General features: G+C 46.7%; 1 protein-coding gene and 1 long non-coding RNA gene across 5 annotated transcripts in view; one reads left to right on the top strand and one right to left on the bottom strand.

Moving 5' to 3' along the window:
- Window positions 1–26,974, bottom strand: part of LOC139049967 (uncharacterized) — a 112,940-nt gene that overhangs the window by 16,887 nt on the left and 69,079 nt on the right. The gene's annotated exons all lie outside the window — the stretch shown is intronic.
- The window catches only part of LOC139049964 (uncharacterized), a 55,534-nt gene that overhangs the window by 25,697 nt on the left and 2,863 nt on the right, over window positions 1–26,974 (top strand). For all 4 annotated transcript variants that reach the window (XM_070525898.1, XM_070525897.1, XM_070525896.1 and 1 more), the window contains exons 8-13: window positions 4,396–4,609; window positions 6,655–6,808; window positions 9,185–9,312; window positions 13,750–13,897; window positions 21,583–21,759; window positions 22,674–22,796. In XM_070525898.1, the coding sequence (XP_070381999.1) occupies window positions 4,396–4,609; window positions 6,655–6,808; window positions 9,185–9,312; window positions 13,750–13,897; window positions 21,583–21,759; window positions 22,674–22,796 (944 nt within the window). The remainder of the gene's footprint in view (window positions 1–4,395; window positions 4,610–6,654; window positions 6,809–9,184; window positions 9,313–13,749; window positions 13,898–21,582; window positions 21,760–22,673; window positions 22,797–26,974) is intronic.

Below are 26,974 nucleotides of genomic sequence, written 5' to 3'. Positions count from 1 at the left end.
ATCTTCCTTGGGGAGTTAGGGGTGAGGAAGGGGCGGTGTCACTGTGCACGGCACTGTTTCACGTTAGGCCTCTTTTGAAAAAAGTACAAGGATCGTATGTCTGCTTAAATTTTTTCCACTACGAAATCTTCGGGACCTTCCAACATCATTAAATTGCACGTAAACAAGGCTAAAAGCGCACATATTTAAGCTTCATTACCTTCGGAATGGGGGGACCATTTTTAGACAGTACATACCCACAGGAGCGGCCCACATAATTTGCACGCCACAACTTTCGGGATCGGCCCACTTCTTCAGACGGCACTATGTCCAGTATACCGGTAAGCTATCACAGGAGACGAAAGATCTAATTGAGAAACGCCAATATATGAAAGCCACTAATCCTACAGCTAGAATAGACCTGGCAGAACTTTTAAGCCAATCAACAAGCGTAAGGCGGCTTACGTAAGGAAGTATAATATGGATAGAATTGAAGATGCTCTCAGGAACGGAGGAAGCCTAAAAGCAGTGAAGAAAAACTAGGAATTGGCAAGAATCAGAAGTGCACGTTAAAAGACAATGCCGGCAATATCATTGCTAATATGGATCTAATATGGATGAGATAGCTCAAGTGGCCGAGGAGTTCTATAGAGATTTGCACTTTGCCAATGGCACCCACGGCGGTAATGGAAGAGGGAATAGTGTTGAGGAATTTGACATCCCACAAGTAACGCTGGAAGAAGTAAAGAAAGCCTTGGGAGCTATGCTAAGAGGGAAGGCACCTGGGAGGATCAGGTAACAGCATATTTGTTGATGGATGGTGGGCAGATTGTTCTAGAAAAACTGGCCACCCAGTATACGAAATGCTTTGTGACCTCGAGCGTAACGCAATTTTGGAAGAACGCCAAGATAATCCATAAGAAAGGGGACACCAGAGACTTGAAAAATTATGGAACGATCAGCTTACTGTCCATTGTCTACAAATTATTTACTGAGGTAATCGCAAATAGAAACAGCAACACCTTAGACTTCTGTCAACCAGAGGACCAGGCAGGGTTTCGTAAAGCTACTCAACAACAGACCGTATACACACTTTCAACACGACTGATTCTTAGGCTAAAGGCCTTGTCACTATGAGTGAACACAATATCAATCAGGTGATAGAGAAATGTGCGGAATTTAACCAACCCATATATATAGCTTTCATTGATTACAAGAAAGCGTTTGATTCAGACGAAACCTCAGCAGTCATAGAGGCATTACGGAATCAAGGTGTAGACGAGCCGTATGTAAAAATACTGAAAGAGATCTACAGCGGCGCCACAGCCACAGTAATCCTCTATAAAAAAAGCAACAAAAGCCCAATAAAGAACGCCGTCAGGCAGGGAGACACGATTTCTCCAGTGCTATTCACAGGGTGTTTACAGGAAGTATTCAGAGACCTGAATTGGGGAGAATTGGGGATAAAAGGTAATGAAGAATACCCTAACAATTTACGATTCGCTGATGTTGCCTTGCTTAGTAACTCAGGGGATCAATTGCAATGCATGCTCGCTGATCTGGAGAGGAAAAGCAGAAGGGTGGGTTTAAAAATTAATCTGCAGAAAACTAAAGTAATGTTCAACAGTCTCGGAAGAGAACAGCAATTACGATAGGTAGCGAGGCACTGGAAGTGGTAAGGGAATACATCTACTTAGGGCAGGTACGACGGCGGATCCGGATCAGGTAACGGAAATAATAGGAAGAATATAGGAAGAATAAGAATGGGCTGGGGTGCATTTGGCAGGCATTCTCAGTTCATGAACAGCAGGTTAATTGCCACTATCCCTCAAAAAGAAAGTGTATAACAGCTGTGTGTTACCAGTACTCACATATGGGGCAGAAACCTGGAGGCTTACGAAAAGGGTTCTACTTAAATTGAGGACGACGCAACGAGCTATGGAAAGAAGAATGATGGGCGTAACGTTAAGGGATAAGAAAAGAGCAGATTGGGTGAGGGAACAAACGCGAGTTAATGACATCTTAGTTGAAATGAAGAAAAGAAATGGGCATGGGCAGGACATGTAATGAGGAGGGAAGATAACCGATGGTCATTAAGGGTTACGCACTGGATTCCAAGGGAAGTGAAGCGTAGCAGGGGGCGGCAGAAAGTTAGGTCGGCGGATGAGATTAAGGGCCGGATTCTGAAATCCTCCTAACCTTAGACCGTTTCCTTACCTTCCGCAAGGAGCCCTCCATGCTACCTAAACGTTAGGCGCCCTCGGAAGGCCACCGCGAATTCTAAAAGCTTCCTTTCGCCTTCCCTGCGGAAGGAGCGCCTCGCCAAAGGAAGTGTAACGTTAGAGGCTTCTGGTTTCGAGATTACCCACAAAAAATGCGAAATATTTCTAATGAGTTGCCGAGACAAAGTGCCGGGACTGTTAAAATTGCATTTCTACTTTTATACTGGGGCATAAATTACATTTCTTTGGTTAATAACGTAAAAATGGTTCGAAAATGATGCGCGTGGCAAGAAAGCAATCTCAGTCTAGCAACTATGGCAGCATCTGAGTTCGTTTGGTCAGGCGTCGCTTTTTTTCTATCTTTGCGTGCGTTTTCTTTCGTGTGTGTGTGTATGTGTATTTGCCATGCCGGGCAAAGCATATTTTACGCAGGAAGAAAAAGACTTGTTCACGGAACTTCTACAAAGGTACAGCAATGTGATTGAAAGCAAGAAAACTTCGTCGTAGTATTCCAGTGGATTCTGCCTGTCAGTCAGGCGCCGGGCTGGAGTCAAAGGTGGAGGCTTGTACGCAGTCCCGTAAAGAAGTTCATTTGCTCGTCGAAGAAACCGTGCATAGCTTTCGAAGCTATCGTCTTCGGATAAACATTGCAAGGCCGTCATTCTCGCCGCTCGCTTTCCACAAGATCACAGTGCAAAAAAGATATGGCACAAAACGCGGTCCGCGTAACCAAACTGGGCGTCAGTACACGGCGGCTGGCTACCGCGGCCTTGGCTGCGCACGGCACCTACCCTAGCCGAGCGTACCGCGTGCAAAGTCATGCGGAGAAGCATACGTTCAGGTAGAGGAGCACGGTTAGGACGCATGAAGGTAGCATGCCGGCTCCCTAAGCGCGGGGAAGCACCAAGGAGGCCCTAACTTAGTGCTCTTAGTAAGGTACGTTCCAGAATAGACGCCAGGTCGCCTCACAGCGTGTGAGGCATCCTTAGTTAGGAAAGGAGCGTTTCAGAATCCGGGCCTAAGTTTGCAGGGACTACGTGGCCACAATTAGTACATGACCGGGGTTGTTGGAGAAGTATGGGAGAGGCCTTTGCCCTGCAGTGGGCGTAACCAGGCTGCTGCTCCTGCTGATGATGATGATGATGATTATGCTACTGATGATGATGATGAAGATATTTACCTTTTATCGGCTATCGCTCATTTTTATTTTTCCTGTCCTTGCTCTGCGGCTTCAATTCGATATTACATTCGTAAATGGAAGTTTAGTTGCCCAGGACGACCATTTGCAAGAATTCATGCCTGCCGTCTAATGTTTTCGCTTCACACAGCATTATTTTCCCCGCGCATTTTGCTCAGGTGTCAGCAGTTTCGGCACAAACCTCTTTCACTTTAAAAATTCCAGTCAAAATCCGACGAACGGACGACTCCGCCAAACCAAGTGTTTCTGCTATCCTTCTAACATTCGCTGGGTAGCCACAGTTGGTTCGTCCTCCATTTGAAAACAGACTAAATATGTGTTTCTCCGAAGCTGCACGCATCAGTTTCGGTCTTGCCACACAGCACCATTGATCGTACGAGACGCAAACCGCTTCACTTGCAGTACAGAGCTTTAAAACTGAAAGATGCTCTTGATTATCACCGTTTCTGCAATTTATTACTCTTACGTATTATGAGCGGGAGGGCGAGTCGAATAATGTAGGGGGTAGGATATAGTTAATAGTTTATACACAAATAACAGTGAATCACATTTAGTATTGCACAATTAGTGGCAAAAAGAAAGGGTCACTTATACGCAATATTCACAAAGTAAATCCTAGGGTTATAATTAATAGTTTGTACACAAAGAACAGTGAATCATGTTTAGTATTGCAGAATTACTCGCAACAAAAAGGGTTACTTATACATAATATGCACAAGGTACTTCCTGGTTGCTTGACACTTTTCAATATGCTCCACGAAACGCTGTGAAAATAGAGCTTAGGATGTCACGGCAATATTCTTGAATATCAAACGGACACCGCGAAACGAGGAAGCAAATTTCGTTCTAAGTAACAATCTGCATTGAGGGGTTCCCACGGTGTCTCAGCATTTAAACTTTTTTAATTACACCTACACCGATGGAGACATTCGGATGAAGCAGCTTACGCACTTCTCTTTCCCGCCCGAACCCCTTCTTCTCACGCCCTGTTTGCAGTCTCTGTAGACGAGCTCGTCTGCACGGTGGGGGGAAAGGCCATCTTCCCCGAAATGATCCCGATTGACGGGCTGTGCGATTACATCTACTACACCAACGTCGCGGTGGTTCACGGCATCTTGCACGGCATCGAAACCAAAGAAAGCTGGGCAATGTTCCAGCTGGTAATGAAGAACCTGACAAAGACTTCCGGTGGCATTGGATTCGATATCCGGTTAGTAATTTTTAGTTATCTCATTATGTCAAACAAAGCAGTGCACCTGATAAGAACTGCTGAATTTTGTGAATTGGAAAACGGGAAACACCTGGCGCCGAGAAATATCCAATTTGAGGCGTGCTGTACGCAACGGTAGTTTAGCGGCTTTAGCCTACGTGCAGGTTTCGACGAAACCTTTATCACTGCCAACTCATTGATAAGGCTTCTCTTTCTAACCACTAGAGAAGCTACCGGAAAAGTTCAATCGCCTCCTAAGAGAATTTCTGAAGGGAAGAAAAACTTCACGCAAAAGCATTAAAATTTAAATAGGCGTTTTCGTAAGAGAGAGCAAGAGGTGAAATGATGACGCCATGGTGGATGGCTTCGGATTCACCAAATGGGCTTTTTCACCGGGCGACCGACCAGTCCGCAGGACATCCATGGCCTAGGAGTCCATGGCTTGATCCAGAGACCATGGCCATGGTCGCTGGACGAAGGCATGGAACGTCATGGTCATGCGACCATGGCAAAAGAGTCGGACCGACTCTTAGCCGTGGATTCTATACTTGGCAAATTGAAAGACCCGAACCAAGTTGTATACCTGTATTCACTCCAGTAAGTTCACCCACTCTTCACAACGCTGAACAAGGAAATGCAGGCGGAAAGAGCGAGACTCCACGTGCTGAGTGGCCGCACTTCTAATGTCTTTAAAACAATTGTTGAAGCATATCGCAGCACCGATACCTGCTCGACACGCTGCTCGATCGATTGCGTTACAAAGACCGAACCAACTTCGTCCCACTCGAGGAAGTCTACTTTGGTTGCATGGTAACGTCAAAGTTATCTAAAGCACTTAACGCAGACCCTACAGCTTTGCACAACTTCCGCCTGAAATGTTTGGAATTTTATATTGAAGTCGAAGTCAAATAATCAAAAAATTTCCGCTAGTCAATTCATAGATGACGCGGCTGCAGGCAGTCGATCCCCGCTCTGTGGTAGATACGTGTTGCTTCGATTGCTCCTCTTGCTTCTTCGTTCCCCTGATTGTTTACGGCAGAGAACCTCAACAAGCTCGACAACTAATTGAGGCATCCTCAAAAACACAGACCTAGGTTTGGCTGCAGAAGTGAGTGTGGAACGTTTTCGGAAGTGCGTGCCACAAACCACTCTAGGTGACGTGTCCCTATGTTTCCAACGATCAGTGACTTCTTGAGAAAACTCTTGTGCCCCCCTCATTGCAGCGTTACCGTGCAGAGAGCTTCATCTCAAACTAACCTTGTCAAGGCAAGGAGAAAGAACAAACTGGAAGCAGCAACCTTGCAGGCGACCCTTGATGCCAAGCAAGATTTGTTAGGAGCACACGGTTAGGAATTTCTATGCAACAACGGCACATGGATCTCATGCGAAAAGACATGTACAACTTGGATGAACAATCTATCAACCATTGAAACATTTTTTAGCAACATCTTACGCGATACACGGGTGGGAACGTTCGTTTTTCCTTGATGTATGCATGTGTTTTACCATTTGAATAATATTGCTCCTACGTTTGACAATGTCGAGGCTGTGCGCGAATAAATTGCCGTTGCCAGCAGTGCAACTAGCACTGGTTACATCATTTTCGCTTAAGCACATTGACTTGAACAAATCCTTTGAAACGAATACATAAATAAGTATTAAAACGAAAATCTGCAATGTATATGCACAGCATGAACTCAGCTTATCCTACAGAGAACCCATTAAACAGCCGCATTTTACTTATATCTGGAAAAATATTTGCAACTTTTTCTATCCGAATTAGCGAGAAATTTGCTTTGGAGGTTGGCAACTTTGAGTGTAAGCCATTTGACAAGACAGCAGCAGCAGCACCCAGCCAACAGACACAGTGAAGAAAGTTCGGAAGGGTTCGCAAAAAAGGCTGCGCCTACCGAACCTACTCAGGCGTCTAAAGTGGACACAATTATTGTTAAATTCCGCCGTGGAAACCACTGCTATGTTTTAGTATTTCTGCAAAACGCTCCACGAAAAGTGTATAACATTTCACTACGTTCATTCGTTCTCAGGTACTCAGCCCCGAATAGTATGAACGCCACGACCGAACAGAACCTGCAACGTCATTCGAGGAACAACAACATCAAGCACTACGGCGTGTTGAACGTGTTGCACACATCAACGAAAGTAAAGGGTCTATACGACAAGGCGAAAGTGCTTCTTGCAGTAAGTGCATCGTTACTCCTGGTCCGCGTGTCACATCGCATTCAAATGCTTTTTGTCGGTGCGGTTGCTCTGTTCCCTAAAATAAGCGTTTTGACAGGCGTTGGTCGGATGAGAATTCTGGTTAACAAGCCATGCCGATTAATCAAGTCCGCTTCACGGACAGAAAAAAAGAGACATGCAGTGGATGGCTACATAATACCTATAGGTGTGAATGTTCCCGCAGGAACATCACCCTTGGAGTATTTGGTGCAACTAACACTCTGGTCTTACGCACCCTCGTTTGTAACGAGCACCCGGCTTCGACACACAAATTTAAAGAAAAAACTATATTCCACGATTGTAACACGTTTCTGAACTTTCGTACTTCGAGAAACCGTAAATTTTAGGCCTTTGCTGTTTCACTGACCAGTTTTCCACGGTATGAGAGCCAGTAAGTGCGATTTCGTGTCACGTGGACAAGCAAACAGTTCACTGTGCGCTACCTCCACTTGACCAGTATCACTAGCAGTCGCGTTATTGCGTAACCACGGTGTCTTGAGGTGGGGAGTGCTTCGATCGCCCGAGGCGTCAGCTGCTCATGTCGGACTACGGTATGCCAGTGCGTGTGACTAGTATCGCCGCCCCTGAAAGGTGCGATGGCGAGCGGCTGCGAGGAAGGCTGGATGCGACGCTCCCTTGGGTGTTGTCGCCGCTGGCACCGGCGGCACGATTCCGCCGCGACCGAGGGCCCGCTCCCTTCGTTTGTGGAACGAAACCGTGACAAGAAAAGCACAGTGCCGCGCAAGACGGGCTGTTCGGCAACGATGGCTACGATATGGCGCCAGAGTACCGTGCTTCGTCAGTTTGGAAACAATGCGTGCTACTGGCAGCGTTTTCTTGTTATGATAAACCGCGTACCTATATAATCATAATACAAAGTATTGACACAAATGAGAACACGTATAGAGTAGAGCTTCGCTCAAGTTTCGCAATAGGGAGCATCGTAATTGTTGTTGTTGTTGTTGTTGTTGTTGTTGTTGTTGTTGTTGTTGTTGTTGTTGTTGTTGTTGTTGTTGTTGTTGTTGTTAACAGTGTGCGTAATGAAGCCGAGCGAGAGAAGTCAAGGATCGCGAATGAAGCACGGCGTAGGTTACGTAAACAGACAACCAAGAAAATGAATGGCACGTAGTGTAGCTGCCGGATTAAAGCAAGTGCGAAAATAAGAAAAAGACGAAAACAGCACTCACGATATTCACTTCCCATACGATATGAGGATGCGGCTTAAACAGGTGATAAATGCGTTCTGCGCTCCTTCAGTATACCTTTCGAAATGAAAGTTTAACCACCACCACACACACACACAAAAAAAAGAAGAGTTTTAACTGAAAGCTGTGGACGTATGCATATACCTTAGGCTACCGTTGAGAACTTGAAGAGACCGCCAAATCTGTCAGTATCATCAAGGGTTCGTTTTAAGATACGATCGTTAAAGAGCTCTAACCTTACTACTTATGGCATATCCAAATATTCGCAAACCACAAAACAAACAATACAGCAACCCTAAAACCAAAAGACGAATGTAGAATTTTGGACTCGTGTTAGCCATTTAGTAACTGTTGTTTGTAGACAGCGTGCAAGGTTGCGTGGTGTCAGGTAATCTGACATTTCAACTAGCTTCCTGAAGAAAGCTAAGTGTCCTAGTGTAGCTAAAAAAAAGAACATGGGATCACCAATCCGCACGGAAGCGAAGCATTGATGACTATAGTAATGTATTAGGCAACTATGCAAAGAATAGGTTGCTTTTTCAACCGCATGTACTGGAGCAAACATTTCGTGTAACATTCAAATTAACAAACATGTTTTCACGCCGGCACAGGCGAACTCACTCCATGACCGCGAACGCACGCTGTGTCGACACTGGCGGGATGAGCGCAAACAGAAAGAAGCAAACGCTTCCGCTGCCTCTCGCTTCAGCACGTCTCCGAAATGTGAGATTACGCGACAACCAGCCCAAGGCGCATGGTTTCACAGTGCACATGCAGCCATCAACCATCTCCGCTCGCTGGACGTTTGCACCCACCACAGATTACGCTCACGGGCAGCATAAGCGCACAACTACGTATGCATGCATGCACAGCCACGGCCGGGCTAGAAGAGATGCGTGTCCACCTGCCCTCCTCCCCGACCCTAAACTCACGCTCGAACATGGCACGTCGTGATCAAATGGCACTGATATCTTTATGTCAACCAAAAACGCAAACAGTAGAAACAGACACGCCTACAAAAGAAACGATCATTACCAATTGTATGCTTACCATGTCATTCTCGCTCTTTAGATTTACCACTGCCCCACGCAATCATTTCGTCCTTTCTTTGGATTTTATTTTGATTTTTCAGAAATTGAAGGCCCTGCAAGTGTCAACAAACGTCTACAACTCGAAAACATTAATTGCTCTCGGCATATTCAATTATCGCGGTGGTAACGCGATGGGAGTCCTCAGCGATATGTTCAACGATGCAGTCACGTAAGTATAGAATATCTGAACATATCATTTCCCATCGTGTATTACAGCAAAGCTCTTAATGAAACTAGAAGCTTTTAAAAACTTAATATCCATGTTTTTTTTTAAATATTATAAGAAAAATATCAAATCACTCACCAAGTTTATACTGTGAGAAAATGTGGGGAAGCTCAAGCGCAGTGCACAGGAACATTGTGTCAGTTAACCAGAGGGTAAATAAAAATTGCCAAGCCCTCATTTTCGGCGTCTTTAGAGGCGGTATATGACACGCTTACTGAGTTTACCCGCTTCTTCGGGAGGACCGAAAATGGTAGAAATTTCATATTAGCAGGAAATGAGGACCACTCTCTCCCTAATTGCTATCGAAAGCTTGAAATGCTTGTGCTAATAATGCGCTCTAAAACAATCAGTCCAGCTCTCCCAATTTATTATGCGGCATAAAAAACCTTTTGGCGGTCTTCTCAGTGAATTATGCGAGGCACCTCATTCTATTTCGTTCAAGCAGCAAATGTGTAGTGATCAATGAACAATAATTTTTCCAGTGTAAGTGTAAGTCAATAACAAATTTTTGTAGAAGATGCAAATTTTACAGGGCAGTGTGACGCCCCTTAAAACTTGCATCTGCGAGAAGCTTTGCATCCACAAAGCTTCTCGCAGCCATAAAATGACTGTGAAAGGCAGAACTTCTGATTCAGAGAAAATAAATGGAACTTTATGAGCCATGTGTCGCGAAACCATCACAACCTTGGCCTAAATAACAGCGTAGCCAATAATTTGTATACCACCGCCTTTCCCCTATTTCATGCCTCAAACATGGTTCGTAGTTTCTCTTTGCGCTGTGCTAGCTGATTTAAGCAAGGTTCCTGCTTTTTAATTAGCAAAATTAGCGCCATAGGTTGTTCCGTTCGCAGTTGCGCGCGTCATGGTACATAACCAAAACAGTGGCACAGATGACAAAATTTATACCTAAAATGTATCTCTTACCACGTGAGCCACATCACATTGGATTTCCGCTGCAAATTTCAATATTATGTGCTAGGTGTTTTAGTAATAAGAGAGGTAGAACAGACGGCTCAATGTTTGCTCTTAGCGTGCAAACATTGCAAACAGCAACAGTGCAAACAGCAAGTGACAAGGCCGTCGGGCGTTCTCGCTCATACTGAGCACGATATTACCCAGTTGTCTTGGTTCGCTGTACTTTCAGAATATTTTACGTTAGACATCATTTTCATGTGGCTGGATGGATGCTTTGGGGATGCAGTGAATAAAAAATACTTGATGCTGTCATGTTGGACTTTCCCGTTGAGATATCTCAAATATAGTCTGCATTTTGTAAATCTGACAAAGCGTACTAAAGAAAAAAAATGGTAATGAGTTCCGAAACCAAGACGTTTGTGTTTTTGAAGCTAAAAAAAATCTGAAGTTTCACCTGCCGAATTCACGATTTGGTTATGGGGTGCGCCGTAATGGGGCACTCCGGAATAATTTCGACCACCTGGGCTTCTTTAACGGGCACATAAATCCAAGTACACAGGTGTTTGCGCTTTTCGCCCCGTATCGAAACGCGGCCGCAGTGGCGGGGATTCGATCCGGCGACCTCGTGCTTAGCAGCTTAACGTGGATTAGAAGGTGGAGGAAATCTCGTGCAATTAAATTTTCGACGAGCCGAATTAGCGCCTAGTGGTTAAGCTGCATGCTATAGGTAATGTGTAGGCAAACTTCAATCTGTATGGGTGAATTGTGCTTTCTGCATAAAATTACAATGGAAATGCCTGCGCAAATCTTATCTCCCTGCCCTGCCATATAACTACAAACACCACGGAGTCAAACTTAAATAACATGAAAAGAACAATATGGAAGGTTCGTGCATAAGCTGAAATGCATTAGCATAAGATGTGACGTTTGTAAAATATTCACGAGGGAGTTTTAGAATAGTGTTTGTCACCTGACGTACGTTAAACGTGAGCACATTTGCGGGACATTAGGGTGCGCGCCCATTCAAGACATTTAGTTCGAAGTACGGGAAACGCAAACGCACGGAAGACGTTCTAAAACAGCGCGCCGTATGGTGCCTACTGCCAAACGTATCCAAGCCAAGACGCTCCATTAGCAACCACTCGGTTGCTGCTATGCGCACGCGTCTCGTTTGTACTACGGGCGCAGTAATCGCAAGACGATCTAAGAAATTGGATACGTTACGCACTCATAACTAACGTTTCAGGTTAGTTTAAAGAAAGCGAAAGCTCATTTCAGTAGTTATTGACGATCAATGGGAGTCAGAGCGCAGCCATCACGAGAGAATTCCCTCTGAAGCGGGAGCCATGGGTGCCGCCATGTTCGACAACGCTACTTCATAGCGTCCGTCGAAATTCAGCTTTGGTAGAGCATCTCGAAAGCGAGTGTCACACGTCCGTTATCAGCTGTCTTTTGGTTTCCCGAGGAATCCCTGGGCCACTGCAAGTTCATACTTAAAAGCAATGGGCAGCATTTCAAGCCTCTTGTATAGCGCAGTTTTAACGCCTCTTCCCTAATTAGCCGCGTTACAAATCATTATTATACCAATTCGTCGGTACCTCCATGCGTTGTACAAGGTTTATCTGGTCACTTCAGTAACTAACTGGTGCGGCTTGTTCATGTTTGGTGAATGTAAGCGATGGACCATAGGTAACGTTTAGGCAGAGGTGATCGCAAGTAGATTTCTCACGTTATGTCCATTAAATTATGCTTGCGAGCTTTCTGGAGATTTAAGGGCGTCTTAAAAATCGTCTAATTTTGCCCTCTTTATCTGCCAGGACTCTAATTCCTACCGATATCAAATTTATCCAAAATGGCGCGAAAGCTATATCACACATGTGAGCAAAGGTACTTGCACGTTGATCAAGTACAGCCTTTCGGAACAATTTCTTGGGCAAGTAAGCGTTGGCGTTGCATATGGCCCGTCTACGCTCATTTACCGGCGGCGAGGATGCAGAAGTGCGTGCCACAAAATGTATATTAAGCGAGAATAATGGTTAGTCTGTGGGTTACGTGCAGGCAAAGTTTAAAAGTGTTTTCGTTAATTGGGAGCTGCGCATTAAGTTGCATCATGATGCACTTCGACGCATGCCTGACTGAAATTCATGAGTGCCGAAAAAATTCGCGAGAAGTTGTATAAGAACTATAGTCGCATACAGATACCTTATTAAAATTCCGCAATATAGTGATTACTCTACAGAAGTTCTCAAAATAGCTCGAAGAAAACTGCTTCGCTCGAGATTGTGCTGTGATTCTGCAAGGTAGCACAAATCGCCTGCCATATCTTAGAGCATTCGAAAAAAAAAGACTAAATTAGTATTCATCTCTTTAGTTGTTTGAGAATGTCAGTTTTGTATAATGCAATTTAGAACAAGGGAACGACTATACAGAGGGTTGCAGTGAAGCCAATCGCATACTTGCAGTATAAGGTGACCTCTACATGTGCTTGACCAATCTCACAGCCCTGTTAGCTGCTCTGACATGATGACACTGACCCATGCAATAACGGACGAGGCTGTATACATTGCATAGGATACGCCTTAAGTTCTGTAGGAAGGTTTACGCCAAGTATTTACCCTGAGAATAAAAGAAATATCAGGAAATGCTACATGCGAAATTCACCCGACATATAAGCAATGCAACGCAAAGCATTTTATTGAAACTACCGCTCTGAGCCTTTATCCTAGCCTTTAAGCGTACTGGGTGCGCTTCCATCAAGGCCCGCAAGGCATCCCCCAGAAGAATTTTCTTCCGTGATTCGGTCAGGGATGCTTTCAGGGCCGGCACGCTAATCTGATGCCTCGCTTTCAAGAATAGCAAAAAAAAAAGGAGCCAATTGAATTACGTTAAGTGCAGTCCTCCGGACACTCTTCAGCTGGAATGAAGTCGGTCGCGAGAGCGGGACATCGGCGACATGGTGCAGATTCGTTCGTGGAATGTTTTGCCGGGGCGCCGTCCTACTGCGAACTCCAAGACTAATCCCAGAGGTGGGAAAGGGATCGGGGTAGTGAAAGAAGCTCCAGAACATCTTTAAGGTATACGCGCGAGTGTCCATGTTTGCGAATTTTGTCACAAAACCAGGAGGAAGGTAGGACAAGAGTGGTTACCCAAGCTTCAACCGTGACCGACATCACACGGGATTTTCGATATATATATATATATATATTTGTGTGTGTGTGTGTGTGTGTGTGTGTGTGTGTGTGTGTGTGTGTGCGTGTGCGTGTGCGTGTGCGTGTGCGTGTGTGTGTGTGTGTGTGTGTGCGTGTGCGTGTGCGTGTGCGTGTGCGTGTGTGTGTGTGTGTGTGTGTGTGTGTGTGTGTGTGTGTGTGTGTTTGTGTGTGTGTGTGCCCGAGCTGCTTTGCTAGCGAACAAAGCTAGTATGCCTCTGTTTGCTGAACGAGGGGCATCGTGCATCACTCACTGCAGCCACCACGTTGCGGACACGGTCATCGTCTACTCCTCTGTGGGCTGGATCGAGCGAGAGAGCGAGTGCTACAGCCACCCTCCATCTGTATTTCAAAGAAGCGACCTGAAAGGGGCGGCTACCTATCATGCCAACCGGGCACCCGATATCGTGAGTAAACCTGCGTGGTTCAATGCTCTTGCATTAACACTTCGGCACATGGCGCTTGGAGAATTACGAACCTGGAGGCTTACGAAAAGGATTCTGCTCAAATTGAGGACGACGCAACGAGCTATGGAAAGAAGAATGATAGGTGTAACGTTAAGGTATAAGAAAAGAGCAGATTGGGTGAGGGAACAAACGCGAGTTAATGACATCTTAGTTGAAATCAAGAAAAAGAACGGGCATGGTCAGGACATGTAATGAGGAGGGAATATAACCGATGGTCATTAAGGGTTACGGACTTGATCCCAAGGGAAGGGAAGCGTAGCAGGGGGCAGCAGAAAGTTAGGTGGGCGGATGACATTAAGACGTTTGCAGGTACAACATGGCCACAATTAGTATATGACCGGGGTAGTTGGAGAAGTATGGGAGAGACCTTTGCCCAGCAGTGGGCGTAACCAGGCTGATGATGATGATGATGATGACATGGCGCTCCACTACGGATATCCCTTGAGACGCGCACTTCACTAAAATAACAATAAAATAACAAAGGTTTCGAACTGCTACATTTGCATGAACATAACGCGAGAGGCTCGTGTCAAAAAACATGATACCAAAGCATTTCTTACTAGTTTTGAATGCGAAACGATTAATGTCCAATTCAACGCCGCTGAGCTGCCCTTGGAGTAATGAACTTCTCGCAGGCAAGCGACCGCATTGAAACGCATGGCACGTTTTAATTTGGCCTTACCGAGGCGCAGTTAGCATACAGGCGTGCACTAGCGCTGCCAAGGAACGCACTGGTAACACAAGCTTGCAAGTAGTTGGGCGTCGCGGCAATGTCCTCTCTCCTCACACAACACCTGGTGTGCTACTGCGGCAGCAAGTGTCCGCTTTCCCGCGCTCCGCTCCACTGAGGCGCGTTCGTGCCATGGCGTCTCAGCTAATGGAAACTCCATCGAGTCGTGCTCGTCACGTGGCGTGGCAGCCAATGGGATTTCAGCTGGAGTTTCGCTGCGACAGACGCCGGCTTAATGAGGCTCTTGATGCGAACCAGCCGTTTCCAACAGCTCAAGTTCACGCCCCTTAACAGATGGACGACGTTTCACCGCACGGTCCTTCTACTTGCCGTGTCCCGATACCAATTCCGATGCCGGCGCGAAATTGCGCTCATGGGTTAGTGAACCCGCTCAAATCGCATCGCTTGCTGATCCGACTCGTCTGAGTTTCCATGCTCGTACAAATGGGTCGGGTTCGGTGAACCTACACCGTGCAGTTGGTCTGGCTCAGCCTGATTCGACGCTATGGCGACGCAACCCGATCGAGTTTAGATGAGATTGACCGGCCGAATAAAGCCTGACCAGCAGACTCGATCCGCTTCTGACGGGCTCAAATTGTTACGCGAAACACAAGTCAGTAAGACGAGCAACGCCATGTGTACACTGCATTGCTGCGATGGCGATACAGATATTATGAAGGTATGAGGAGTCCGTAGGACAGAACGAAACGCGAGAACTATTCAAAAGAGAAAAAAAATGTCTCCATGATGGCTGCTATGTTATATTTCAATACAAGACACGCCTAGTGTACATGAAGATGGTGTTATACTAAGGCCTCAGTACCTTAAAACCACGTGACCTTTGCACAGTGATAAGGAATCGGTCGGAATAGTGTACACAAAGTATGTCACAACCGGCGACATTATTAGAAAGCGTGCCATCGAAAGTCCGGTTGAAGTGTTCTGCTAGACCTTTGGCCTGCGGGTGATGTGCCGCAGTGGTACGGTGGACAGTGAGGCGTTCGTTGAGAAGCGCGGTAAGAGCTTTCGGAAGCAAGACAGCTCCACCGTAAGGTTCGCACTGGCGAATCCGGCTTCTAGGCGGACGGGATTCTCCTGCCGCCAGATTTCGCGTCGTTCGCGCAGCTTGCAGACCGAGTCGCCCGAACGCGATATAGGCGACATCTGCCGCGTAAGGCGCTCACTTTCAAGCGAGTGCCACACATGGCAGGTTGGCGTTTTTAGAATTGCTAGTAGGTACGGCGGGGCGTGGCACTTTTGACAGAGCTCGACGTTTCTGCGCAGGCGCGAGTAAGAGCGGGCGCGAGAGCGAAAATCTGGGGGCCTTTGCTCTTTGAATGTATGACTCGGCCTACGCACTACAAAGGAGGTTTCTTAGCGGCGTTGTATTCATTTGTCCCCTAGACATGCCGGCATTGCGGAGTGCGGTCAATTTGGTTTATTGGCCTCGAGCTCCACCACTGGAAAAGCTGGCGCCACCGTCGGCGTGACGTGCTAGGAGGGATCACGTGGACATAGCAGCCGCGTCGGCTGCTTCGGGCGCGCCGAAGCGAGCTGAAAACGAGTTTAAATTCCCTCGTACGCTGCGGTCCTCATTTAGTGGCGAAATTTTCCCGCTTCGAGTGTCTCCCTTACAACGCTTGAAAGCACTACAATAGGTAGTGGCTGCCTTTGAAGGCGCGCAACATGGTAGGCTACTGCTCGGTGCTGCAGGGCCGGACGCACATAACGGAGGCCGGTGTCAGCCTTATTCACACGTATCCGCAGGACAAGAAGCTGCGTGAAGCTTGGCTCGCGAAACGTAAAACCGGAAAACAGTCATCGGCTACAACTCGGGTATGCAGCAAGCACAGACGCGAGGAAGATTTCTGCTACGGCGCCCGGTCTGCGATGTTATGAAAACGCGCACTGAGACGCTCGCCCGTGTCCGCTGCCCGACTAATGTCATGACGGTTTGGTCTATGAACTTGTCGATGCTGTAGATACTGGCAAGTTCAGTGGAGTGGAAAGGCAGCGGTAAGAAGCACAATTAAAAAAAGCATGGCATATGGTCATGTTTGTATTATGAATTAATGCACTGGATTACAAAAAAAGGAGCAGCGGGAAATTGCACGCTGAGGACACCGATAAACATACAGTGCGGCGCAACTCGAGAAATAGTACTGAAAGGTCAAAGAATTTAGAAAAAAGGAAAGATTGAAGTCGCTACGGTACATCACAGGCGTCGAAGTCTCTACAATGAAATTATTTTTGAACAGCTCTGATAGCGTCCACGCAACAATGGTTGCTTGTATATTGTCAAATGCTCATATTCTGCGACCTAAAGCTCATGGCACGGTGCGAAAACGCGCGCGCGGAGAAAGCGAAACAGTGCGCGGACAAGCATGCAGACGCGTAGTCGGTCGCTGCGAATCTGCGCGATCGCTGCATTGAGTCTTCGTTCTATTACGCTCCATTTAGTTATACATACGCCATAAGAACATATTTCACATAGTTTGCTCTCAGCGTTTATCTACCTTTCACGCAAGAAGCCGGTTCGGGAGACTCCATGGCTGCGACCGCGCGCAGTGGCGTTCTATGTACTACGTATTCGGTAAAGAGGTAGCGTCTGTAAACGATTGTGTGCTTTCAGTTTGCCCAAGATTATTATTTAGACAGTAAGAAACTTCTCTTGTTTCGAAAGTACTTACAGATATGCCCGGGAGAGCTCGCGCGTGGTGTTTTCAGTGAGCGCTGACAGCAAAACCTATGAGGAGCGCGCCACGTGATCCCTCATACTACGCCAGCGAGGCGCTTCCGATAGATGGCGACTCCGTAACTCCTCGCCGCCAATACGCTCCGCCGCTGGCTGCCCGCGCAGTGAGTCAGTGGACGCGGACGTGAGCGCTGCGTCTGAAGAGACAATGTTCTGACTGGCGTTGTATAAGTCTCGGGTCGCTTTTTTCGTCGCGGCGATAGATCGGAATTTTACAAGCACTGCTCCAGCAGGGCACAAGTAACCGGCAAACGCACGCCTCAGGGGAGCACCTGAGGTTATATTAAAACAGGTGGCGCAGTGTTTTCGCGGCGCCCAAGCGGTAGCGGGGGGGGGGAGGGGGGGGGAGGTCAAAGCTGGAAGCAGGGTGGCTTATGGGTTGGGGCCGCAGAGGCCGAAGCGTGCCAGGGGGTGTTCGCATAAAAAATTGGCTGTCCACGATACCGGACCGCCGATCTTATACTCCCCTGGCACGCGCAGGCCTCTGCGAGCCCCAACCCACGGACCAGTACGGCTTCTGGCTTTGGTGTCCCCGTTGCCGCTTTGGTGTCCTGGAGGCGCCGCCAATAATGTGAAATAATGACACGTTGTTTTCATTAGTAAAAACATGATCGAATAAATACAATTGCCTCGAACCGCCAACTTGCGGTGGTAAGTTCAGCACTATCGCACCCCACGACTTCTGCCGGCGCGCCTAGGGACAAGCGCATACCGCGAGCGCCAAGATACTCCTCCGTAGTACCTAGGCAGAGTCGTATTTTCAAGGAGGAAAACGCCCCACATTTCCTCTCTCACACCCGCTCTTACTCGCGCATGCGCGCAAACGTCCGTCGTCTCCGCAAGTGCCGCGTCCCGCTGTACCTACAAGCATTTGAAAATACTCGGCCGGTTGACGAGACGTTAAATTGAGGGATCGCCAGCCGTTTCAGCGCAGGCGCAAGTAGGAGAAGGCGCGAGAGAGGAAATTTGGGGGCTTTTGCTCCTTGTATAGATGACTCTGCCTAGGCACTACGGAGGAGGTTTCTTGACGAGCACATCATATGTGGATATCTCCACTCATTGTGCGCATGCGCGAGGAGCAATGGTTGCGAGAGAGAATTGTGGGGACTTTCGGTCCGTGAGATTTCTCTTCATCTAGGTACTACAGGAAAGAAAGTTGCTAGCTCCGTTTGTCTTTAGCCACGCTGGCTGCGCAGAATCGACAACATGCGTGGCCGGCACGGTGAAAAAGCCGTGTCCGAGGTGAGTTTGTTGCTATTTTGTTGCGACGGTAGCAAATCAAATTTTTATAGTCGCAGGGGGATATGTATGGAGGTGAGGTATCTTCTCGGATAACTTTTGTGGAAAACCATTACATCGCGCCGATTCAATTCATTAGTATGGTTGAGCAAGGTCAGCATACTGCACACTAAATTCAGGAGATTCGCGGCCACCGAAAGAGTTTATGAATTCGATTGCCGCGCCGATGCTAGTTTGTTGCTTTTTTCTTTCTTTCTTTATTTTTGCGGCGGTAGCGTACTAAATTCTGACAGTTGCAGGGGGATGCGTTTGGACTTGAGGAGTTTTCTTGGATAACTTCAATGGCAAAGCATAACGTCGCGCCGGTGCTTTGTTCATTAGTGCCATTGAGCATACACACACTTCTGGGGAATCGGGGGAAAGGAAACAGTTGATGAATTCAACTGCCGTGCCGATGTATTAGTTAATGTAACTTAGCATACAACACGCTTGGACATTCATGGGAACTGAACATCTTGTACTCTGCCTCGCCATGCAATTTGCGCCGTATATCGTTGTGAGAGCTGTACAGCCACACTCGCAAAACACTACGCCCTGCGGATGAATACGCAACAAATGTGTGCTAAAGAAAAATTGTCATGCAATTTTATAGCAGTTGTCGACCCTCGTGAAAGCTCGTGGTTGGACATAACGAAATTTATATTCAACTGCGTTTTTTTACTCAATTATTGCAACAACGTGTCATTATTTCGCATTATTGGCGGCGCCTCGTGGACACAAAAGTGGCAGCGGGGACAGCAAAGCTAGAACCGCGCGTGCCACAGATGTAAATATCGGCTGTCTGCTCTCGCAGACCACCAATTTTTTATGCGAACACCCCCTGGCACGTTTCGGCCTCTGCGGCCGCACCACCCCGCCATCCCTTGGGTGCCTTGGAGATCATGCGCCATCTTGCTTTCCTGAGGCCTCCGTTTGCCCGTTACACGTGCCTTCCTGGAGCAGCGCTCGTAAAAAATCCACTCTATTGTCAGGACGAAAATGGCAACCCGCGACTTATACAACAACAGTCAGAACCTTGCCCCTTCAGACACAGCCATCACCAAATGGGGCGTCCGTGCCCACTGCCTCACATCTCAGGCAGCCAGCGTCGGAGTGTAAACAAACTCGACCGTACTCAGCAATACCGGCATGAATGGAGACAAACGAATACAACGCGCGCTAAGTGACCTGCTCCGTAGTGCCTAGGCAAAGCCTTATATTCAAGGAGCAAAAGCCCCCAGATTTCCTCTCTCGCACCTGCGCTCTTACTCGCGCCTGCCGGCCACGCCTCGTGGCCGGCTGTGCATCACGGTTGTTCTCGCGGCTCGAATCTGCGCAGCTATCTGAGCTCGTGTGGGGTTCGCGTGATTTCACATTGCGTCTCATCATCAGATGTCACAACGACGATAATAAATCCTGACCAAGAAGAGGCACTACTGCTAGAGCCTGCTGGCGAGCACCTTCCTGAAGATGCATGACGCGCAGAAGAAGCGTTCACTGAACAGACGTTGCCAGCGGCGTGTTCGCGACCTACCTTATTCCCTTAGCACGTTGTCCTTGTACTTTACATGGCACTCGTCGAAAAGGACGAGGTGTTCATGCACCAGTTATATTAGCATTTCCGATGTCGCAGCTCACTTTAGGGACTGCGACAGAACTAGAGCATCGGACTTCGGCTCCATCTTTGGAATTCATTACTCGCGCCTGATTGGTGCGCGGTGAGGGAATCCGTCGCCAACTACATATCGGCCCGCGTTCGATCCGCACGGACAGGGATAGACCGGCGCATATCGCCGCCGCCGAAATTTGTTCCACGCCGCTGCAGACGGCAAATATCGCAGTGTGAACACGGCTTCACTCAGTTTTCAAGGCGCAGCGCGGCAAAAAAAAATCGATAGTTATAAAATAAAGGAAGCAACACAGATCACTGGCTGCGACGGCTGGCAAGGCCGTGGATTTCGCATAGCGTGACCAGTGGTTGACGGCCGCAGTAAACGATCTCTTGCCGGAAGCAGCCCCGCCACCAAATTAAATTCCCGTGGTGTTGGCTGCAGCCAGAAAATTTCGTAGGCTTGGCTGAAAGAGGCGTCCATATTTGCATCAGGCATTGTACATGTTTCAGAGAAAAAAGGTAACCGTTTAAAATTTAAAAAAAGACCGTTTTACGAATTTTGCTACGACGGCGGCTGTCCTCACGTTAACTTCCTTGGGTGTTCACGCAAGCGTGTCTCTGGGTGCGCTAGCCAGCGGAACTGATGGCCATCGTGAACTCACATGGCCATCGTGACGTCACATGGCCATCATGGGGCATGCAGAACATCCCTTTGTGATGTTTGCTGATCATGCACTTCACGTATCGTGTCGCATCATCGGCCAAAATGTCAGACGTGTGACGTCAACAGACTGTTAAAACTACGAAAGCATATAGAGTAAATTAACTACTCATCGCAGGCCTAGATTTAGAACACGCATAATACTGAACACGAGTGGATGCGAAAACGGCGCTGCGGTACCTCAGTTACGCACGCGAAATCCGGAGATTGGGGTTCCGGCTCCCACCACCGACGAGTTACCTTATCGCCCACTTTCATTTCCCTTTCCTTATGTTCTACATTGCAGCTTCAACCACGGTTATTATCCCCGATGCTTTCCTTGGCTTCACTGTCACTTGGCATTATATGGCCATAGTTGACAAAATCGAGCCTCTTGATTTCCGATCTGTCTCATATATATATATATATATATTGGCCCATACTGACCTGGCACTAGATATGTTGCCAGGTTGGTATGTGCCATTTAAAGAACCGCCTCCTGTATTACTTGGTTACTGATTTTTATTTTATTTCTGAATTCTGCGCGCAGAAAAGCATTACAACGCTCATGACAAGAGACAAAAAATTCCCCTCCAACACCAAAGTGGGGCTGTCCTTCGAGCTGGGCACCCTGGTCTACACCGTAAAGTCCGCAGATAAAGGTGTCCAGTCGGATTTGGTGAACATTCCGTGCAAGAGCCTCTACGTCACCAACTTCGACGTCGCGGTAAGCTTTTGCTATTATTTTTCGCGACCCCAAGCTCATTTTGCGAACGCGTTAGTTGGCAATCTGAAAGCTATTTGCAATTGCCTCAGGCGGGGCTTTGGTTGCACCTGAGCAACAGGTAGGCAATACATGTGGGTAACACTAGTCGTGAATTTGTGCGATCTAAATTGGCTTTCACGTCAAGACAGGGGAAACAAAGATGTGGGGGACCACCACAATGTCGCCGAATTGGCGTGCTTAGAGACGCGAAATTCTTAGACCGAGTAGTAATACTGCACGGTAAAACTGTGCACAAGCTCAAACGTGAATAAGGGCGCATATTGGTTTAAAAATCGCACCTTCTCACCAAAAAAGGGTGTTCTTGCTCCGATGCTTGAGCCCGTGAGACCAAATGAAGCGACGTGAATAAATAGAGAAGCGAGTTATAGAACAGTTTTACACAGCCATTCATCTTTAAGGGCGTAAATAGTCGTAGAGTATGTGTCCGTGACGTCGTGTCATACGAGGTGCTTTGTTGCATGATATTTCAAAGCTTTAGCATGTGCACGTAAACGACTTACAGTTCACTGTAATTTGGAACTTACAGTTACGAATACAGTTGTGTTCATTTGCTCGAGAGTTGAAGTGCGATGCGCATGACGCCGGAAAGATTAGTAGGTCCACCTAGCACTACGCAAATATATAAATAAATTCATAAATGGGGCATCCAGCAGCTAAAAGGTTTACCGTTCAGAGGAAAGAACTGATCCCCCTATCGGTTCTACGTATGAGGGTATGAAGGATCTACGTACGCAGCAACAAATCGTAACAGCCAACAAGTGCCCGCGTGCAGTGCGGTCTCAGAAGATCGTGTTTTTTTTCTTGCGCTACCTCTTGTTACAAAGATATGCTATTCCGCTCTTCTTATTTTCTAGCCTTGCCTAGGAAACATCCAGGCCAACCGAGTCATAAGATTTCAGGGCGTGGAGGTGGCCCAATCACAGGCCGATATAAGGCAGGTCATCCTTTTCGAGAGCAACAACACTCTCTTCTACAAGGTGAGTTCACTACACGCCTAAAGCGCGAACCCCGAATATATTTCTGCACGCGTGCTCCCCGTGTTGCGCGCCTCAATTCAAACGCCGCGCGATGTTATTGCACTGCGGAACCCGTGTTGTCCAGTGCGAAAGGTGCTAGCAGATCACGTGACGTGTGTGCGACGTCCAAATGCAGGCGGACACAAGCTATTTGTGAAGAACAGCGAAGTGTGAGCCGCACACACGTAGCGCATCTCAGATGATAGGGCACTTGCAGGACAAGGCCTACTGTGCATTGGCCAGGCACAATATTTTACCGTACTGTTATACCCTCTCCCAAAGCAGCAGTCTATGAAATTGGCTGGGACAATTCGTCGTGCCTCTTGTTTGCTTGATGCGTCATGTTCATTTCACGATGTCAAGGAAGCCAGCAATATGGGTCGAGAAGCAGTCGGGCAAATATACTTTCTCCGTTATTTGATGTATTTGCAAAGTTTACCAAGTAAATCGCCACTACAGCTTCATGGGCAAATACAAGACGATTGACAGCTTTATTAGACAGCTATACCAAGGCTGGGAAGAAAACTTCACATGCTAGTAAAATGTGTTGCATTGTTTCCCTAGATTTAGCGCAGCAAGCATGTGGCTAGGCTGAACCGCAATAAGATTGCACGCAACAGAGTGTACTAAGAATGTCTGGATCCGGACAGGCCGCGAATGAAAACTGCCCCTGTCAACTTTTAACACCTGAACTCTGTCGAGTAGGCATAGCTTAGCAGGACTGTTTGAAGAAATATCACACATTGCTTTGGATATCATCGGCTTTAGTGATATTAGAAGAACAGGTGAGGCTTATATATTGCTGAATAATGGCCACGTCCTCTGCTATAGAGGTCACCCAGATAAGAAGCAATACAAGGTAGGATTCCTAATCCATAAGGACATAGCGGGCAACATTGACGAATTCTACAGCATTATTGAGAGCGTAGCAGTAGTCGCAGTCAGACTTAATAACAGGTATATATTAAAGGTGGTACAGGCCTACCTACGCTCCAACATCCACTCTCGATGATGATGAAGAAATTCAGTGTTATGGTGATGATGAATTAGCGATGAGAGAAGTGCAAACTCAGTATACTGCAGTAATGGGTCACTTCAATGCAAAAGCGGCGAAAAAGCAGGCTGGTGAAGAAGCAGTTGGCAACAACGGCGTTGAATCTGGAACCCTAGAACAGAGATGCTGGTAGAGTTCGCAGAAAGGAATAAGCTGCGAACGATGAACACCTTCTCATTAAGCGAAGCAACAGGAAGTATACCTGGAAAAGCCTAATGGTGAAACAAGAGATGCAATTTGTTTTGTACTTTCTGCCAATCCCAGCATAGGGCATGATGTAGAAGTGATAGGTAGGGTAAATTTCAGTGATCATGAGTTACCGATGGGTAAGATTCACCTCAATTTGAACATAGAAAGAGTAAAATTAGTGAAGAAACAGGTCAACTTAGAGGCAGTAAGGGTAAAAGTAGAAAAATTTAGGCTGGTACTTGCAAACAAATATGCAGCCCTACAACAGAGAGATGATGATGACATAGAGGTAATGAATGAAACCGCAACAAGGCTGGCTTCAGAGGCAATAATGGAAGTGGGAGGCTAGGCACCAAGGCAACCAGTAGGCAAGCTCTGCCAAGTAATAAAGGAAGTAATAGAGAAATGACAAAGCACGAAAGTGTCCAACTCAAGAGATGACACAGAATTCGGGGAACAGTCAAAACTCATCAACAAGGCGAAAATAGCTGATATTCGAAACTAGAGCGTGATCAAGACTAAAGAAGCCGTAACAAATGGACACAGCCTGAAATTAGTGAGAAGGAAACTTCGCACAGGACAAACCAAGAGGTGTGAACTGAATGATAATCAGGGTAATATCATGAGTAATGTCGAAGGTATAGTAAAAGCAGCGCAATAATTCTGTACTAACCTGTGCAATACCAAGAGGAGCCACGTTACCTCCATTCGAAGCATTAATGAACAGGTTGCAGGCTCTCCTCCTATACATAACGATGAGGTCTGAAGGGCCTTCCAAAACATGAAACAGGGAAAAGCGGTAGGAAAAGATGTAATAACAGTCGATTTAATCAAAGATGGGGGAAACATAATGATTGGAAAACTGGCTGCTCTTCACACGAAGTGTCTATCGACATCAAGGGTTCTAGAAAACTGGAAGAATGCAAACATAATACTGATACAGACAAAGGGAGACATTATATAATTGAAACATTATAGGCCCATTAGCTTACTCCGACTATTATATAAAATATTCAGCTAGATAAATTGCAATAGAATAAGGGCAACACTGGGCTAAGTCAACCAATGGAACACGCTGGTTTCAGGAAAGGATACTCTACAATCGATCACATCCATGTCATCAGGTCATCCAGAAATCCGCAGAGTACAATCAGCTTCTGTTTATGGGTTTCATAGATTACGAAAAGGCATTTGATTCAATTGAGATAGCAGCAGTCATAGAGGCATTACGCAACTAATCTTACAGGCCGATTGCAAAAATTTCTTGGAAAATATTACAATTATTATTATTACAAAATATTACAATTCAACACAACAAAAGTAGGACGAGTCCTATAAAGAAAAGGGTAAGGCAAAGATACACTCTCTCCAGTGCTATTCACTAAGTGTTTGGAAGAAGCATTCAAGCGAACAAACTGAGATATTTAGGAGCAAGGATAGACGGCGAATATTCTGAAGCCTTCGGTTTCCAGATGATAGTATTCTGTTCAGTAACACAAGAGACGAGTTACAATAACTGATTGAGGACCTTAACAGAGAGAGTGTAAAAGTGGGGTTGAAGATTAATATGCAGAAGACAAATATAATCATGGCGGGCCGGGCAAAGGAACAAGAGTTGAAGATCGCCAGTCAGCCTCAAGCATCTCTGAAGGAGTACGTTTACCTAGGTCTATTAATCAAATGAAACCCGTACCATGAGAAGGAAATTCACAGAAAAATAAAATATGTTGCATCGCATACGACAGTCATTCTCGGCTCCTCACTGGAAGCTAGCCATTAGCATTGAAAAGGAAGGTGTACAATCAGTGGCTTTTAGCGGTGCTTACATACAGGGCAGAAACTTGGAGACCAACAATGAAGCTCGAGAACAAGTTAAAGCCCGCGCTAACTGCGATAGAACGAAGAATACTAGGTATAACGGTAAGAGACAGAAAGAAAGCGATTCGAAACAGAGAGCAAACGGGTATAATCGATATCTAACTGCCATTAAGAGAAAAAAAAATGGAGATGTGCAGGTCATGTAATGCGCAGATTACGTAACCGGTGCACCCTTAGGGTTACAGAATGGGTGCCAACAGAATGGAAGCGCCGTCGAGGACGGCAAAATACTAGGTGAGGTGATGAAATTGGGAAATTCCCGGGTGCTAGCTGGAATCGGTTCCCGCAGGACAGGGGTAATTGGACATCGCAGGGAGAGGCCTTCGTCCTGCAGTGGACGTAAAATAGGATAATGATGATGATGGCGATGTAAATGTACCTTTGTATGCAATATACTTCGTAGCGAAGTTTCATAGAAGTGCCCAAGTTCAGAACATGGCGGTTCATTCACGGATGGAATGGTCGATGGATGGATGCTAAGAGCACCCCTTTCAAACGGGGTGGTGGGTTGCGCCACCAAGCTCTTGTTCTTATTTGGCCTAATCTCCTACCAATCTTTTCGAAATACACACAGACACGAAGAATTCCCAGCATCACACTTTCTCAACCACTGCTAGTAATTTTGTGCTTGTACACCTCCTTTATTGTACGTCTCTCTGCTTTTTGGCCACCCAACATCCAAGCGCTTCTACTAATCTCTTTTACGGAAATGTTTACGCCTCCTATCTCGGAACCCAAAGGCTTCACGGAGGCCAGTGGAGCCTAAACCGAAAGCTGGGTAGATAATTTTACACTCGAATAAAATGTGTTTCATTGCTTCCCGAGCTTAACCGCAGCAAGCACATGGCTATACCGAAGGGCACTACTGAAAAATTATTTATTAGCATCTTGAGTGACTCTTCAGCTTCGCCTTCGCGAGTGGAACACGATCAGGCCGGCTGAGTCTCTCTCGTGCTCGTTGCTGCTCCTCGGATTGGCGTATCAGTCGTTTGGCTTGGGCCTCCATTGCTCGATACTC

This window comes from Dermacentor albipictus, chromosome 9, assembly GCF_038994185.2.
Source record: "Dermacentor albipictus isolate Rhodes 1998 colony chromosome 9, USDA_Dalb.pri_finalv2, whole genome shotgun sequence".
Taxonomy (NCBI): Eukaryota; Metazoa; Arthropoda; class Arachnida; order Ixodida; family Ixodidae; genus Dermacentor; species Dermacentor albipictus.
Note: the sequence above shows the minus strand (reverse complement) of the source record. Positions and strands in the feature narration are given on the sequence as shown.